The 18,149-nt window shown below is 35.3% G+C and overlaps 1 protein-coding gene across 1 annotated transcript in view; it reads right to left on the bottom strand.

Moving 5' to 3' along the window:
* Window positions 1-18,149, bottom strand: part of LOC111704314 (dynein heavy chain, cytoplasmic) — a 41,518-nt gene that overhangs the window by 16,906 nt on the left and 6,463 nt on the right. The window contains exons 11-31 of the mRNA XM_023476529.1: window positions 18,070-18,136; window positions 17,951-18,013; window positions 17,757-17,818; window positions 17,256-17,301; window positions 16,477-16,527; window positions 15,716-15,775; window positions 15,161-15,247; window positions 11,081-14,717; window positions 8,719-10,750; window positions 8,582-8,650; window positions 8,427-8,505; window positions 8,046-8,132; window positions 7,393-7,455; window positions 6,363-6,497; window positions 6,216-6,302; window positions 4,771-4,839; window positions 4,061-4,151; window positions 3,152-3,225; window positions 2,671-2,784; window positions 2,179-2,303; window positions 56-154 (exon numbers count right to left, since the gene is read on the bottom strand). Of these exons, the coding sequence (XP_023332297.1) occupies window positions 56-154; window positions 2,179-2,303; window positions 2,671-2,784; window positions 3,152-3,225; window positions 4,061-4,151; window positions 4,771-4,839; window positions 6,216-6,302; window positions 6,363-6,497; window positions 7,393-7,455; window positions 8,046-8,132; window positions 8,427-8,505; window positions 8,582-8,650; window positions 8,719-10,750; window positions 11,081-14,717; window positions 15,161-15,247; window positions 15,716-15,775; window positions 16,477-16,527; window positions 17,256-17,301; window positions 17,757-17,818; window positions 17,951-18,013; window positions 18,070-18,136 (7,197 nt within the window). The remainder of the gene's footprint in view (window positions 1-55; window positions 155-2,178; window positions 2,304-2,670; window positions 2,785-3,151; window positions 3,226-4,060; window positions 4,152-4,770; window positions 4,840-6,215; window positions 6,303-6,362; window positions 6,498-7,392; window positions 7,456-8,045; window positions 8,133-8,426; window positions 8,506-8,581; window positions 8,651-8,718; window positions 10,751-11,080; window positions 14,718-15,160; window positions 15,248-15,715; window positions 15,776-16,476; window positions 16,528-17,255; window positions 17,302-17,756; window positions 17,819-17,950; window positions 18,014-18,069; window positions 18,137-18,149) is intronic.

Here is an 18,149-nt window from a genome sequence, read left to right as displayed (position 1 = left end):
TCAAGAATTCACCACTTTTTAAATCGAAAAATAATAATAACCAATTTCTTCCTACCTGTGAGAAAGAGGTTTTCTGCCTGGATCTGTGGGAGGGTTACAAGCTCCAACAAACTGTATACGCTCCAGTTTGACAAACTGCTGTTCCCCACCAGTCCTTAATATAATGCTAATCTATCCGTTTTCCCATCTTTCCGGTCTCCCCTCTAACTCTCTTCCCATCTATCTGTCTTACCACCTATGTGTCTTCCCATCTTTCCATCTTCACATATATATGTATTCCCATTTATATGTCTAACCATCGATCTGTCTTCCCATCTATCTGTCTTCCCATCTATCTGTCTTCCCATCTATCTGTCTTCCCATCTATCTGTCTTCCCATCTATCTGTCTTCCCATCTATCTGTCTTCTCATCTATCTGTCTTCTCATCTATCCCTCTTCTCATCTATCCCTCTTCCCATCTATTTCTCTTCCTATCTATTTGTCTTCCCATCTATCTGTCTTCCCGTCTATCTGTCTTCCCGTCTATCTGTCTTCCCATCTATCTGTCTTCCCATCTATCTGTCTTCCCATCTATATGTATTCCCATTTATCTCTCATCCCATCTTTCTGTATTCCTATCTATCTGTTTTCCCATCCATCCCTCTTCCCATCTTTCCGTCTTCCCATCTTTCCGTCTTCCCATCTTTCCGTCTTCCCATCTATCCATCTTCAAGTTATCCATATTTCCATTTATCCGTCTTCACATCTATACTGGGGCGGCCCTGTAAAAAGTGTTTAGAGATGCTCTTTTTCTTCAGAATAAAAAGACATCGTTTCAAAAAATTACATTATTTAAGATGTTGTCAATTTATGGGCAAATACAGCTTCAAAATTGTCGATTTTTCTGCTACGCACTTACACCTCTTGACCAATACCTTTGCAACTTTCAAATAAAATTATTTTCCCATTTTCTGGTTTCTGTTTGGTATAATGTTTCTAAAATGTGCTTACTTAATCATGTAATTCAGAAAAAGCCAACCTATAAGCATTAAAAAAAAATTTCATCGTATTATTTAAACTCAAAATTGCCTTAAATTCAATGCGTGTAAGGACACTTGCTTTTTTATTTTACAGAAACTGGACAAATAGCAAATTTATAAAAAAAAAATTTTAAATATTAATCCTACTAATTATCAATTTTAATACAATACCACTTGCACCCAGTCCTAAAAATACCAAACTCAAAAGTTTAAAATGTTAATTTTGCATTTTCATCTGTTTTTCGTCGATTCAAATCTAATGAAAAAATATCTTAAGATATTTGAGAATTCAAAGACAGAAAAATGAGAATAACAATTTTTTCAGTTGATACGGTGTTGGTCTTAAGGTGTAAAATGAGAATAACAATTTTTCAGTTGATACGGTGTTGGTCTTAAGGTGTAGTAGCAGAAAAATCGAAAATTTCGGGTCTAAATTTGCCAATAAAATGACGAATTTTCAAACAATGCAATTTTTAATTAATTTATGTTTTATAACAGTGAGCGGGATTTCCAAAATGATATAAAACATTATTTTAAGTTAAAAACTTTTAACTCTAAAATTAAAAAATGGCAAAAAATGCGCAAAAATCAGGTTTTTCTAGCGGCACGCGAAATAATGGTAAAAAAAATTATTTTTCTTAGTTTCATATATATCTATTCTGAAGAAGAAGAGCACCTCTAAACACTTTTTACAGGGCCACCTTAATCTATCCATCTTCCCATTTATCTGTCTTCTCTTCTATCCATCTTCCCATCAATCTAATTTCCTCCAAATTATGTGTCACCCCACGAGTTTTCCTCCATGCGATTGTCTTCCGGTTTTAGTCTTCCTGTTTTACTATTCACGAATTTCTATTACTATTACTATTTATTTCATAATTCTTCTCTTTATCTAACTTTAATTCTGGCTTCCAATCTAATTATTCTTGTCTATTCGTGTCTATTCGTGTCTATTCCTGTCTGTTCCTGTCTGTTCCTGCCAGTTCATGCCAGTTCCTGCCAGTTCCTGCCTATTCCTGCCTATTCCTGCCTATTCCTGCCTATTCCTGCCTATTCCTGTCTATTCCTGTCTATTCCTGTCTATTCCTGTCTATTCCTGTCTATTCCTGTCTATTCCTGTCTATTCCTGTCTATTCCTATCTATTCTTGTCTGTTTACCTTGTTCTATAGAATCCATTATGTTCGACCATCTGCCTGAGGAAGGAGATGACCCTCTGGGTTCCGTACTCGTCCATGTCAGGCAGGTTAATCTCGTCGCAGAACATCACCAACCATACACCCAACTGAACAAAGAGGTTTTTCACATATGTTTGTTTTCCATAGTTTTATGATAAATTGGAAAAATTGGAAGATACCTATTTGGCTTCTCCTGTCTGTTTGTTTGAATCCAATAACCGTCCAAGCGGCTGAACCAATTGAGCCCAATTTTTTAGTGGCAACTAACATTACAACAAGGAACCTTTATAGCTGGTTGAAATTGGAAAGTTTTGCCTCATAAATTTGCGAATTTTTAACATCCACAAATTTAAACTGAAAAAAATGGTCAGTTGAAAGTCAACAGTTTAAAGCTAACTTTTTATCTTGTTACTAGAAAACGGGCGCGAAGCATCTCCAAAGCTTAGTTCACAATATTTATTCATTAAAAACTACCTGGACGGGAGAGAGAACCATTCCATTTGGAGTTTTCCTGTATTCACAATAATGGTCCAGGGTCTTCAACAGTAGCTCAGGGGTTGTGGCGGAGCTGAAGTTTAAACCAACAACCTGAAAGTAGATCATTTAAATATTCTTTTTATTTTAACATTTTGTCCATAAAATGTAAATATTGTGATGTGCTTTTAGGTAGAGCAACATCATTTGGAAATTGTTAAAACATTTTAACTGATTCGTCGATTTTAAAGGTTGCTGAGCTGTAAAGGTTGACCTTGTTAAAAAAATACTGAATGATAAAACAAAAAATTGTATTATTACTTGTTTTGAATTTTGCAGGTTTTTTTAATAAAATTTAAGTTTTTACTGAAAATGACCCCTGAATTCTGGATTTAAAAACGGATAAATACAAATCGAATCATAATCTAATTACGGTTTTTACTTTTTGCAAACAGTCATTTTAACAAAAGCTATGACTAACCTCCATATCTGGTAGAGATCTAAGTGCAGAGAACAGGGTCATGGTTTTTCCAGATCCAGGAGGTCCGCAGAGTACTGAAGTAGAAAATTCTTACTTGGAAAATTCGTTTTATATTGGAAACTTATAAATGCGGTTTGTTCAGTTTATGTTGGTTTCAGCAAATCAAATTAGGCTTCTAGGGAGGTCCTACTTTACACGATTCAAACTCGAGGTTAAAATTACAAAATCAATTATAGCTTGTAAACTGATGAGACTTTTATTGCACATTAGCTCCTTGTAAAGTAAAATTTGTTAAGCTTTTTTATTTAGTTTGGGTTAAGCCAAGTAGTGAATAATTATAATTTTGCGAATTTTTATCAGGTAAAGTGCATCGAGTACAAAGTTTTAGGCTTTCATGGTTTAATATACTAATAATTTTGCATCTAACTGAATTCAGTCAATCTATCGGAATATATATCTATTTACGCTTTGCATCGTTCATCATGACCACTGACTAACAAAGGAAGAAACTTCAATTTCTTAAATATAACAATCTAAAGAAAATTGCACGTAAATACGAAATCTTAAATGTTTTTAATCATAACACTTCTCAATTAAGCGATTTGAGAAGAAAGAAAAATGTTTGAATTTCTAAAATGTAACAGAATGCTTATTGCTCATACTTTCCCGTCATGTTAAAACTAGAGTAACTACGAGGTCACACAATCGTGTATGTAATGTTGCATAAATTGAACCTTCTCCTTCCGTCTTGTTTTGAAGTAAAATGTTTGATTAAATGGTATACATGTTGTTACTAACTGGTAAAGAAGGAAACAAGAAAACTGTAAGGAACAATTAATGTGGGAAAATTTAACAGTCAGTCCCATTTTTTGGGCCTCGAGCCCCCCATTACGAGGTTTAATTATTTACCCATAGGTTTATGCTCTGCTAGCCAGGTGTAGAGCAGGGATTCATGTCGAACTGTATCCAGGGTTGGGACAACTATATCAGGGTTCGCTACCTAAACATGTATCCAGGGTTGGAACAACCATATCAGGGTTTGCTACCTAAACATGTATCCAGGGTTGGGACAACTATATCAGGGTTCGCTACCTAACCATATCAAATGCTCATCAACAACTCTGAAGTTCAACAATTTCAATTAGATCAGGAACTGCATACGACAGGAAGAATTTTCTGAAGCTGTATTTACAAAGTGGATTAAAGAATATACATCAGTCCTACCTAACTCATCGTAGTGCTCCCATTTCTTTATAATTGGCCATGTTTACTTTTTATCAATAAAATAATTTAGGGTAGTATAACCTTCAAAAAAAAATTTGATGACTTGGAGGGAAAATAAAAAAAATTGGACATCAAAAAACAAGTTTTTTCATTTTTTTTGACCCTTTTCGATACTTTTTACTAAAAAAATTTTCCCCCTTTTCCCCCTAACAATAGTTTAACTTCTATTCAGCATATAAAACCCTAAAAAATTACTAACTTCATGAGGAAAAAATGTATTTTCAATACCCAATACCGAACACCCAATACTAGAAAATCTAAAACTCTGTTTGAAACATGATACCCTTTACCCAGCACTATAAATAATCCCTTCTAATCTCCCAGACTTAGCTGACCTTGTGTGTCTCAACTTCTACTTGTGGAACTTTGGCGGACCAGGGAACCCAGTCACCAGACATCGTTACCTAATAACAATAATAATGTAAACAAACTTCACAAAAACTAATGTTTCAAATTTAACTTTAAGGGCTTTAGACGCAATTTCAAATGAACCTCCCCGTACATAAAGTGGCATGTCCGATTCACAACAGTGCTCTTAAAACATTTAGTTTGTTTAAAGATCCTTTTTTAACAAAAATTTATGGTTTCTCAGTTCTCTATAAAGTGACTTGCGGATTTAGGCTGCAGAGCCAATTCAGGGGTATTCCCCCCTTTTAATGAAGGGTCACTTAATTTACGTCTACAGTACCTTTAATCAATAATAAATATGGTAATAAATCAGTGCTTAGGATCCGGATCCGGATCAAAATTATATGGATCCTAAGCACTGTATTAAATCATGCAACAAATAAGAATTGCTCTCCTAAATCGACAATCATTAGCATAAAAACTTTTAGAAAACATAACCATGCAGTTTGTTTAAGTATCAAACAGATAACTTGCATTGCATGGATTAAAAATTAAATTGAATGGAAGGAAAATTCCATATTTTCTTATACTACACTTCGTCAAAGCAAAAAAAAGCAACAGAACAGGCACAGATAATAGGTTCGAGCAATATTTTATTTGTGTATTGTGCAAGTTATAATAAAGGCAAATTTATTTGCTTGCACTAATTAATAAATAATGTTCCTCTTAAATTCAACGAAATTTTAACTTGAGAGAAAGGTAACTTCAGACGTTTTACTTTCAAAATAATAAATAAAGTGAGGCAAGTGGACTAGCCAAAATCAAACCCTTTAATAAATGGGAAGGTAAGTATTTTATATAGTAAAATATGTTTAATGTAAAATAAACTGTTTAAAAACAATTGAGTAGAATATGCACAAAAACTTCCTAACATTGAATCTAAAAGCCAAAAAAAAACAATGACAAAACAGAAAAAAGAATCTGAATAAACTTATACTTCAATAATAGTCTTGCATTTAAGTACTTACCCTGTACATGAACGATTCCTTGATAAAAGTAAAATAAAACGGATTAATTCAGACATTAGATGGTGGCTAGTTAAAATTCATCTCAAATTAAGGAATTGTCATTTGTCTATAATTTGATACAGATAAATCTAATACTAAATACAAATACATCTAAGATTAAATACATATATGTAAGATTAGGAATAGACAAGACTAGAATTATACTAAAATAGATTGAATATTTAGGTTTAAAGCATATAGATACAGATACATGCTAAAGGTTCAAATACATGATAGATATAAGCCTATAAAAAGATACAAATGAAACAAGGATTATTTAAAGATAAGTACTAAAACCAGATATAAAGTTCCTAACGGGATTAGTATGAAGATAGTAAGTTTAATTTAAGAAAAAAAAAATATACCTCGAAATCCAGAATTGCCATATTGTTCTGTGGTGGGAGAGCGATTGTGCTAATAGAACGTACAAAATCGCTCAGATTGTGACGAATCTAAAATAAAACCAGGTTTAAGGATTGGATTTAATGGCAAAAATCTTATGTTTTAATTACCTTCATTTTAGAGTCTCCAGCAAAGCTCCAAAGAATAGAGTAGATCAATGATTTAGGAACATATGCCTCTAATTGGTCAGGCTGCATTGGGAAATCAGCATGCTGATGGTTATACAGCAGAATATTACGCACCATCTACGCACAAGAAAAATAAGCCAGTCATACAAAAAATAAACAGTTTAAAGGGAGTATAGACGAACTTTCAGTGACCTTTTAATCTTTTCCTGATCAACTGACGGAGATATTCTTATTGTTCTAGCTGAAATTTGAGTACTTAAGAATGTTACCCGAATAAACACCAGTAGTGGCTTTTCGGGAAAAGTGTGACGTTATTCGCATGTGATCCTAGAATGCTCACGGTTGAGCTTTGACAGAGAACAGCGGAATATAAGGTCCCTGCCCAACAATTCTCCCGCCTCTAGGGTAGCACTACAAAGGCTGGTTGGAGTGGATGCTGACCCAGAGAAGATATGGAATAAAGCCAATGACATTGAAGCCCTCCTTGATCGATGTCAGGAGATGGTATCCAAATATTGAGTTATTACTTCTCATCTCATCTAGTATGACAGGTAACATACCCCAACAGGTTGATTGGTAGCCAGCGTCTTGGTTACCTATCCTGGGACATATTTCCTGGATAAGGAGACATACCAGGGTTCCAGGTCAAGGGGTTTTAGGCGGATGTGGCCTATTATCACGACGGCGGTCGGGGGAATCCACATTGGGGGATCTTACCTAGATCATTACTTATTTATTTATTTATTTCAAACTTTAGAGTACACTGGTGTACACAATAATTTTCCAGCAGTCGGCATTCAATTTTCAGCGAGAAAATAAATAATATCTCCGTTGTTGATGATCAGGATATCAATGTATCTTAGAGTGTATCATCGGATATACCACTCTATAAATGAAGGGTCACTTAAAATTACATCTTTTGTCCCTTTAAGCTTAATTACATTTATTAAAGCAAAGATTAAAAATATATAAAATTATTTTTTAAAAATCTTCACATTTTTTGTAAACTTGCCTGATTTAGCATAGAGAAGAGGGATCCAAGTGCTCGTAGACGAGTGAAATCCATAATATGCTCCTTTAACAAGACTTAGTTCTAACATGAAGAAAAAGAAGGGAAGGGGTAGGAGACAAAAAGTGAAAGAAACCTCAAGAATAGGCGAGAATTAAGATGGTTGTGAGGGAGGTCCAAATCAATTTTAATTATAATTTTCAATTGATTTTAGATCTACTTTCGTAGTCAGTCCTAGAAATAATTTTCATCATCGGCTTGTAGACGAGTGAATACTATACTATACATCCTAGCTCTAATTTGAATTAAGAAACTAGTAAGTTTAGGATCAAAAGACTCAGGCAGAGAAACTTCTTCTCAAACAGTTTATAAGTACCTAAAATGATCATCCTAGGTTTTACGTGTCTCTTACTTCATATGGAATATATAATCTGAGAAAAACCAAAATTCAAAATATAAAATATAAATAAAAAAACTATAATATACAAATAATTTTGTAAAAATTAAGTTTTAAATGAGCCAGTGCGTTGCCATGAAACACCTGGAAACTCAATATTTATCAAATTTTCGATTGCTTATAGGTTTTTAACGAAATAAAAAAGGAACGCAGGGAAAAGAAAGCGAGGAGACAGAAAAGTTTGTAAGTTTGTGTATCCCTGAGTAGATGAAAACTCAAGACACTTAGCAACTAAACCATCTGGAGAAAAGAAGGGTTGGAGTAGTCCTGCCACATCAATCTGAACCTGGAGTAAAATAAATGGTTTCAAATTCTGTCTGTACTGGACAAAAAACTTAACATACAGGGTTACCCTCAAAGGATCAGACTTCAGAGATGACTGACAGATTTTTTATGCTTTCTTACAATTTAGGGTTCCTACCACTCTACAGTCTACCTTGTAAAATTATTTAATTTACATAATCAAGAAGTTTCAAGTCTTCATAAAAGTCTCATCCTTTTTGGACGACTCTGCATTCGAGTAAAGCTATTTTTATACACCCCCCCCCCCTTCCCATTAATAGTCTCCCAATGAACCTACCTGTAGGGTAGGAGATATTTCCTCTTGGGTATCTCTGCTAAAACTATCCTCTTCTCCTTCCAACGGTATTTGACGCAGCCTAATAAACAAGATATGCATTTTTTAGATAAAATTAAATGTTTAGGAAACTATATAATGCTTTTAAAATATCTTACTTTGCTAAATAGTTGTTGAAGATCATGTCTGTTGAGAGAACATCTTCACTGAACCAAACCATTCCACATCTACAAAACAGAAACATTATTTCAAGTACGAACATTTTCAAAAATTAAGAATCTAAATAATTTTTTACCTAGACACCGTGGCTTGAGTTGCATGCTTCAAGTCTGTCACCTCAAACATAATCCTTACATTGTTAGGAATAGATAACCTCTCTCCGTTGGGTAGAGTGAACAGCTTGTTCACATCAAGCACACTGTTCAGATTCTCAATCCAAACTGGATCAACATCTCCATCAAATATGATCCACTGACGTTTGTCCAGCTCCCCTCTAACATTATCAATAATCTTCCTGAGGATATGAGTGAAAAGACCATCAGTCCATTCTCTGGTATTTGGATCAAGAACGCCATACAGATCCTCCTTAGACAAAGCTTTAGGATCAATGACATGCGATACTCCCTCCTTGCCCTCAAGTCGCTCTAGAGCTTTAAGAAGTACTCTCCAAGCAGTGGATTTACCTGAACCACTGGGTCCCACCATCATCAAACCATGGTGAAGATTAGTAATCTGATAAAGTTGTAAAACTTTGTCCATCCAGGCTGCTCCTTCCTCCTCACCCTCACCACAGATCAGCTGCTCTTCGGCACAGATCTTCATTATCTCTTTCTTCAGACTTTCCATCTGGGATCTCTGATAGTCTACACCTGGGAAAACATCACTCAGCAAAGAGAAGAGCAATGGAATATCTTCAGCCACCAGTTTGGGTTCCATGGTTTCACACACTGACTGAATTAGAATCTCCTGTTCTTGTAACTTCTCAGCAATCTTCTCTTCATTTGGAGATGGATCTCCAGCAGCAATTAGGGATTCCTTGATTTCATTGATTTTTGCTCTCTTAACATGTCCAGCAGAGGCCAGTACAGCTTTCAAGGCTCTCAGTCCAAAATCATAATGAGACTGGGCAGACAGTTGCTCATCACAAAGTTTAAAGAATGGAACAATCTTCTTGGACAGCTTCTCAGCAGTTCTAAAACCTTGACTGAACAAAGTCACCTCAGCAATCATGGTCATGTCAGGGGCTGTCATGGCCAATGATCTAAAAAGTTTCTTTAGATTGTCAGGAAGATTAGATCTTCCAGCATATGTAGGATTCATGGTGATGAAAATAGCCATGTCTTCATGAACCTTAACCTGCTTGCCAATCAACTCCACATTAAGACTGGTCTTTGAGGTCATGGCACTTTTTAAAGTTTCCTGAATTGTCTGAATTTGCTGACTTACAGCTGATAAGGTTCTTTCTTCCAATCTGTTAAACTCATCAAAGCATCCCCAAGCCCCTACTTGGCACAGTCCAACAAATATTCTACCCATGGCTTGGAAATCAAAAGCTTCATCACAATTGAATACAAGAACAAACCGTCCAAGTTGACCACCAAGAGCTTTAACAGATTCAGTTTTCCCTGTTCCAGCAGGTCCAAAAGGAGATCCTCCAAGCCTAAGATCCAAGGCTTGGGTAAGAGTCAGATAACACCTATCAGTTAAAGGAGACTGAACAAGTTTTTCCTGAACTCCAAGATATTCAAATCCATATTGAAACTTGGCATTTGCCATGTAAATGGACAGTTGCTGTAGAACATCAGATTGTTTGGGATCAAAGTAGAAACGCATTTGGCTGAGCCACTCAAAATCACGGTTATTATTCACATCAGACTTGATTAAGCTTCTAAGAATCGCCCTTTTGTGCACATATTCAATGATCAGGTTTTCAATCTTCTTCCTTCTAAGAGATGGTTGTTCCTGGAGCACACTGTTGGCCAGGGTAGCAACCATGTTTTCAATCATAGTGAGAGCCTGATTAAGCCCCTCTTGGACCTTATCTCCCCTGGAGAGGACATCCTCAACCTGCTCTGACCATAGAACCTGGGCAGCAAGAACCACTATCTGGGTTGGGTACTGATCCAGCCATTCCATGAATGGATTCATTTCAAGCTCTCCTCCATCTGTCATTTTTCTAATAGATTCAACAGCTTTAGCCATTGCAGTTGCCAGAGAAAATCTCATCTGATGTTCAACCTGAGACAACCATTCATTGATTCTTGGATGTTCTTTTGTAGAAACTGGAGTGATAAATGCAACTTCTTCCCCCTCCTTTGAAGCCATTCCTGTGAATAGAAATGTTTATCATTAAAAAAAAAATTTATTTAATCCAGCTTCCAAGATAATATATAATGGGTAAAATTTTATGTTTTTATATTTTAATAAAAATGGAAAAACTATCCATTAACTTTTTCATCCTTTTTAGATCACTTTTGGATTGTATTTGCATATATCTTCTACCAGAATGAAACATAGTGTAAGAAAAGCAAATGCTTAGAATTAACAACGTAGAAATCTTTTTCTTTTCTTTAACTATGCCAAACTTTGACCGTGAAAGAAAATATAAGCAGATAACTACCCAAAAACAATCCAATTGAAGGCACAGTAATTCATACCTGTTATCACAGTTTCATCCTCATTAAGAAGAATTGAAGTGATCCCTGCAAACATTTTCTTGAAATGTTTTTGAAGTCTGCTAATATTCTTACTGTTGCCAATAATTTCCAGCAAATCTTCATCTCCAACAAAGTAGAATCTTGGGAATGAAGACCTTTCTCTCTCAAGATATTCTCCCAAGGCTTTCTGTATCTTGCCAAGAAGATCAGCTAATCTTTCCAGTGATCTTTGAACTCCTTGAATGTTCAGTACATCAATAACCATGGGGCTCTTGGAAACCTTCTTCATCAGGGTCAAGAACTCAGAGCTAATAGACATAAATCTACTAGTCTCAACAGGGAGAAGGGTCTTAATATCAGCAGATCCACTGAAAATTCCCTCAAGATACACCCATCTCCTCTGCACATCAATCCAAACATCAAACAGAGCATTAATCCTATTCAGTTTGTCCTCCCAAGTCATGGCCTCTTCTTCAAAAACTTTGTAGTATGGGGATAGCTTCATGGCTGCCACTTGGTTTATGTTTTCTTTCAGCTTATTAAAGAGGTCATCCCAACCCCTGATAATTCTGCACTTGTTCTGATAATTGATGAGATCAAGTTCATAAGTGTTCCATGTCTCTTTAACTTGTTTCAAGAACTCTTCAAGGGCCATCTCTCCCTGAGCAACCAGAATGATGTCCTTGATAGTACCTTCATGTCTAAGCAAGTCAATATCCCATACTTGTCCAAGAGTCAGATCGTTCAAAACCCAATTAACTCTGAGCTGTCTGCAGAGAGTTTTCCAATGGCGTTCTTTCAAGGCATCACTTTTCAGTTCAACAATCATCATGTTGACCTTTTGGTAACTCTGGAGTAGCTTCTTAACATACTCATAACTGGCATATTGCCTTAGTCTTGCGGGCAGATCTTTCAGCTGGGTAAGGAGGCTGTCTATCTGCTGCCTCAGCTTTCTAGGTTGAACTGACAGCCAAGGTTTATCCTTCATTTCATCAATCTGCTCCCAGATTCTGCCCAACTCATTCCACACTCCCTTAAGATCTTGAAGTTCTTCCCAACCAACAACCATTCTCTCTTCATTAACTGATGAAGGACCAGCATCTTGCAGCTCCAATGCTTCCTTAGCCTTTCCAACATTGTCCCTTTCCTCCTTGAGTCTGGTGTATTTAGACTCAAAGAGAGCTAGCTTTTGTAAAGCAGCATCAGGACGAAGACTTCCATCAACAGGTTTGTTCTTCTCCCACTCAGTGAGATAATCCTGGGTTCTTCCTTCCACAGCCTTGTCTTCAGCAATAATTTTGACTTGAAGGCTGTTAACTTGGTTTTGAATGGTGGCATCCTTTCTTTTGATGATCTCATTGAATGCACTCCATTCTCCATCAATATTATCCACATGAAGCCATTGGCTTGGAAACTGGAATCTTTGTTTCTCCAGGATAAGTTGACCTGACTTGTAGACTTCAACTTGTTTCTCCCAACCCTTCATTTTCCTCTTCAGACCTTGAACATAAGTAATGAAGCTGACAGCATCACTTGTAGAAGCAGCATCAATAGTTTGCTGCTCAAGATCTCCTCTAGCTTTGGTGACAGTTCCATGGAATCCTGCCATCTCATTGCCCAGAAGTGCACCAAACTTGCCAAGTGCATCTTTGTGCCAAGAATCATACTTCATTGACACCTTGCTCTGAACTTTGGCATAGTCAATGACAATAGGTCCAAACTCTTTCCTGGTCTCACTAGTATCAAAGGTTCCCCTAGACTTCTTAATATCATGAAGAAGTTTCATCCAAGCATTGATATCCTCACCAAACTTGGATGTTAGTGCATCTGGTTGAAGATCCCAAAGGGCTTGATACCTTAACCATTCCTCAACATACTTGTTAACATCTTTGATGGTTTTCTCTATTGCAGAGTATGAAGATTCAAGCACCGGACTTCCACCAGGCAGCTTGGTCAAAAGATCTTTATAGGTCTGGGTCACTGGGCGATCTAGACCAACTTGATATCTGGTAGATTGAATCCTGTTTTGAGAAGTCACTATTGCCTGCCAGGCAAATAGCTGCTGAAGTATATTATATCTGCAGTCCTCAATGGAGGGATGAAGATACATCATCTGATTGGTGATTCTGAAATCATGCATTTGCTTCTTGATCTGCGGATCTCCTCCAAGGGCATGAGCAGGAGTGGCCGGTGCATCAGTGTCCATATCCTTGTCAACCTCAGGCTCTTCCTTACCCTCAAGAACCTTAGTCCAAGCAAGAATTCCAGCCTCTAGACGCATAGCAAGTTTGCTCTCAACAGCTTCATCAAGCCTTGCAACCCAGGCATGAAGATTGCTGTAGGCATTAAGACTGAGTTCATCAACCAGCTTTTGGATCTTGTTCAAGATGTCAGTGAATGTATTTGCGCTGTAAACTGATGTCTCCAGAGATCTCAAATCCATTTCAATGGCCTCTTCAATAGTAAGGAGGTCATCCACCTTTTCCTGGAACATGACAACCATCTCAGCTAATCGTTGAACATAAGGATCAAGTTTGTAGCTCTCCCAAACCAGTCCTACACCTTCACTAATTAGCTGTTGAACATCTCTTCTCAGTCCAGCCACCAGTAAAGCAATGTTTTGCTTAGGTTCCATCTTTTCCAAACTTCTCTCATATGTTCTGACACTTTCTATGAGAGATATAGCAAAAGGATAGAGCTGATTAGCTTGATGTGCCTTGTTGACAATAGCCAAAGGAACTCTGAAACCAAGGTTTTTTAAGTTTCTTACTTCCTTACTCAGCTGAATAATCTCAGGCAGAAAGTTGACTTTCAGCTTAAGATAATTACCTCTACCAGTTCTTGATCTAGTATTTTCAATAGCAAAGATTCTTCCTGAAACTCCAAGATTTCTTTGCTGAACTTTCCTAGCCCAGTCATCAAAGATCTCTTGAGTGTTCAATTTAGCTCTGAAAGAATCTCCATCAGCCTTCAGCTTTTGCCCTTCAACATGGTTGGCCCATCCTTTGCCAAGAACATCTTCAACTCTACGCATGTATGCTGTCAGCTGACGGTCAATTTGCTTGGCCCAAATGATAGACCCAGAGACTGGTGGCAAATCTCTAACATGGGACATCTTGCAAGCCTTAGACTGAGTATACTGAACCTTGAATTTCTCATGCAGGGTTTCAATATCATCCTTGACCCTCTGGATCAATTGAGTTTGATACTCTCTAATAGCTCCTCTAATATGAGGTCGAACAAACAGAGCATTGAACCTAGAGAATATTCTAAACATCTCATTGGCATTCTTTGCAGTACCAAGCTGGTCTCGGAGCCTTGCAGTGATTCTGGTCTCAACCCTGTCAATTCTTTCATCATACCGTTTCATTGCAGCTTCCCAGGACTCACTTCCTTCTCTGGAAATGTCAAGACCATCTACCTCTTTTACATTCTCATAAGCAAGATTGACCTCCTCAATAGCATTGGCATCAGCAGTGTCAATTGCATCCAGAGGTTTGAGCTGTTGGTCATCTCCTGCAGCTTCAATCTCCCTGAGGTTTGCTTGCGAGTTTAGGGTTGGTCTAAGGACCCTACCAATTACAGTTCTAAGCTGCTCATGTTGTCTTCTGAACTTCACCATATACGCCATACGCTCCTGAATTAAAAACATCTTTTACAAATTTTTATTGAATTAGGTGAATATCAAGAAACTTATTGGCTGTATCAATTTTTCAAAAATTTGGACTTCTGATGAAAATTTCGTTTTAAGAGATAATCAATCATAAATCATAACCCTCTCTTTCTTCACCTAAAATTTATTATTTATCCAATAATTTTAGAATGTTAGAAAAAATTATTTTAATAAAAAAAAATATTTCAGGAAAAAGATCAACCCTAAAATACTTTATTTAATTACTTTAAACGGGTTTTTATATCTAACAAAAAAGGTAGCCTAAGCTATTAAAAAATAGATGTTAAAACTATTTAAATTTTCAAAACTACAAGTTTTCTGAAATGAACACATTTTTGGGCTTGGCAAAGATTTTATTTAATATGGAAAGTCTCTTATTGAACTAGTTATAACTGTTGAAGGCATACCTGAAGTCGCTTGTGGCTACAGTTGACTCTCCAAACCATCTTCAGATGTTCATCCCTTTTCTTCTTTACAATATCCCTCATCAAACCCTAGAATGGATATACATTACAAATAAATATTTGCTAAACCCTTATTTTTAAATGGCAAAATTTCAACCAAAACATATAAAGAATTGTTGCTCTAAAAATACTCAGTTTTAATGTCAACCAATAGGCATTGTTAAACCCTTTCTAATCATTGAATGTAAAATCAAATTTCTGCATGAAAAATTTCTAAAACAAGAAAATTTTGGAATTTTGTTTTTTTTGTAAAACTTTTGTTTATTGGCATGCAATGACCCTAGTTTTAACTAAATAAATCAAATCATTTCAGATTACCCTTTTTTAACTGATTTATAGTGCTGAAGAGGGGAAATTAATTTAATCGATAATTTTTTTCATAAATTCACACGTTTTTTCTGATCATAAGATAAAATTCTACAATTTTTTTATATAACTTCTCCATATTGGAGCGAAAAAAAATATATAAGGTTCGGAGAGTTTCGAAAGTTTAAATACCTGGAGTTTGTCGTATTCATCATCCCAGGTTGTGAAGAGTTCACTGCATTGAGACATCACCTAACCACCACATAATCAATCAATGGATACAGTCCAATCTTTCAATCAATCATTCAACTTTAAAATTGATCAATTTTTTAATCTCTCCTTTTCAACCGTCAATTCATCATTTTCAACTGTCATTTCATCATTTTCAATTATCAATTCATCCTGTTCAACTGTCAATTCATCATATTTACTGTCAATTCATCATTTTCTACTGTCAATTCATCATTTTCAACTTTCAATTCATCATTTTCAACTGTCATTTCATCATTTTCAATTATCAATTCATCCTGTTCAACTGTCAATTCATCATGTTTACTGTCAATTCATCATTTTCAACTGGCAATTCATAATTTTTAACTGTCAATTCATCATGTTGAACTGTCAATCCCTCCTTTTCAGATGTCCTAACCACTAAAGCTTAAATCAAATCATCCTTTTAAGTTATAATCAGTCCAATCAAATCAATTCAAAATAAAAAAAGAGATATAAGAGATGAACAATAATGATGAAAAATGTTATATTTCTTAATTTTTTTGGTAAAAGTTGAAGGAACTACGTAAGATGTTGGGTTAAAACAACATCTTTTGAAGAACACAATATTGTCTGTTGTCTATATTTTTTGGCAACTGATGTTCTGAAAGACAATGTCGTATCTATCATATAATCAATCAAATCAAATCAATCGAATAACAATAAATTGTTTGATCATGTTCCTTCTCGAATTCATCGTATGGGATGTACATAAGGCGTCTAGTACTCAACACCTGTAAACAAAAAACTAATATTACAAGAGCAATTAAAGTCGTATAAACGTTTTTCAAATACCCTTGGGAAAGTAATTTTTGGGTAACAAGAGTGCAATGGGAATTTACCCTCTGGTAAAGTACCCTTGGAAAATACCCTTGGAAAATATCATTTGAAAAATACCCTTGGAGCCTTTGGAAAAATACCCTTGGAAAAACACCATTGGAAAAATACCATTGGACAAGTATTATTAGAAAAACTCAAAGAGAAAAGTACCAATAGTAAAGTACAATTAGAAAAGTACCATTAGAATGTTTAGAAAAGTACCATTAGAAAAGTAACATTAGAAAAGTACTATTAGAAAAAAAGAACATTAAAAAAGTATCCCAAAAATTACCCTTAAAAAGTACCATTAGAAATAAAACATTAGAAATAAACATGAGAAAAGTACCACTAGAAAAGCATTATTAGAAAAAAAGCATTTAATAAGTATCCTAAAAAGTCCTTTAAAAGTACAATTAGAAAAAAAAACATTAGATATGTACACTTGAAAAGTATCCGTGAATAGTATCCATGAAAAATATCGTTGAAAAGTATCCTTGAATAGTATCCATGAAAAATATCGTTGAAAAGTATCATTGAAAAGTATCCTTGAAAAGTATCCTTGAATAGTATCCATGAACAATATCGTTGAAAAGTATCCTAGAAAAGTATCCTTGGAAAAAAAACTGTCAGTAAATACACTTACCTTAAGAAGTTGGCTTGAAACGTCCCTGCTGATAGCTTCAACCAGCCTGGTTAATTCAGATTTTCAACGTCAGAGTTGGAAAATTTTGAAATTATAAGAATAAGATAAACTCGTATTTAATAGGCTAAACGCACCCCTGAAGTTTAACTCTGATGTTTATTTTACACGACTATGATTAGTCATAGTTGAAATATTTTACCAGTCACACAACAATTTTTAAATTTCCACGTAGCGGGTATCAGTAAATTAGGATTCCCCCTCCCCCTATTTGAAAATATTTTTTATTCCACAAGTAAAATATGTTTACGCAGAGCGAGAAAAAAAATGCCGTTAGATGTACAATTTTTAATTATTTTTGTGTCACTTTTTTATCATTCACTCCTGGAAAAAGTTTTAATTGCAAATATAATAAAAACAAATACGGATCCACGTATCAGAACATTGTTCATAACAATTAAACAAAAAAAAAATTTAATTTAATTTAAAAGTTTAAATCTGTTCCTAAGAGCTCGTTGTATAGGATACTTCGTGTTTCGGATCTTCCGAAGATGGTTAAAAATACCCTAAACAAAAAAAAATTATCTCACATTAGATTATTTACTGGAGATGATCGTGCCCTGTTCAGATATTAAAAACATGTTTTATACAATTTTTGTTATTGTTTACAGAAAAACAAGCTCTCGAGCTAGCTGTACCTGTACTGCAGTGCGTATACGATCAAGTTCAGTAGCGCTCAGCAGTTCATTGATAGGGAAATCCTGGAAAAATTTTAAAAATAAAAAAAAAATTTTTTTAATAAAATCTTTAAATTTACCTTCATGAGAGGATTATAATCATTAACTGTAGCTAGAGCTTGCTTTAATCCAGTGTCAGTGTCAAAACTAAACAAAAATA

The sequence above is a fragment of the Eurytemora carolleeae genome, unplaced genomic scaffold (genome assembly GCF_000591075.1).
Source record: "Eurytemora carolleeae unplaced genomic scaffold, Eaff_2.0 scaffold598, whole genome shotgun sequence".
NCBI lineage: Eukaryota > Metazoa > Arthropoda > Copepoda > Calanoida > Temoridae > Eurytemora > Eurytemora carolleeae.
The sequence above is the reverse complement of the archived record's forward strand: the minus strand, read 5'-3'. Positions and strand labels throughout refer to the sequence as shown.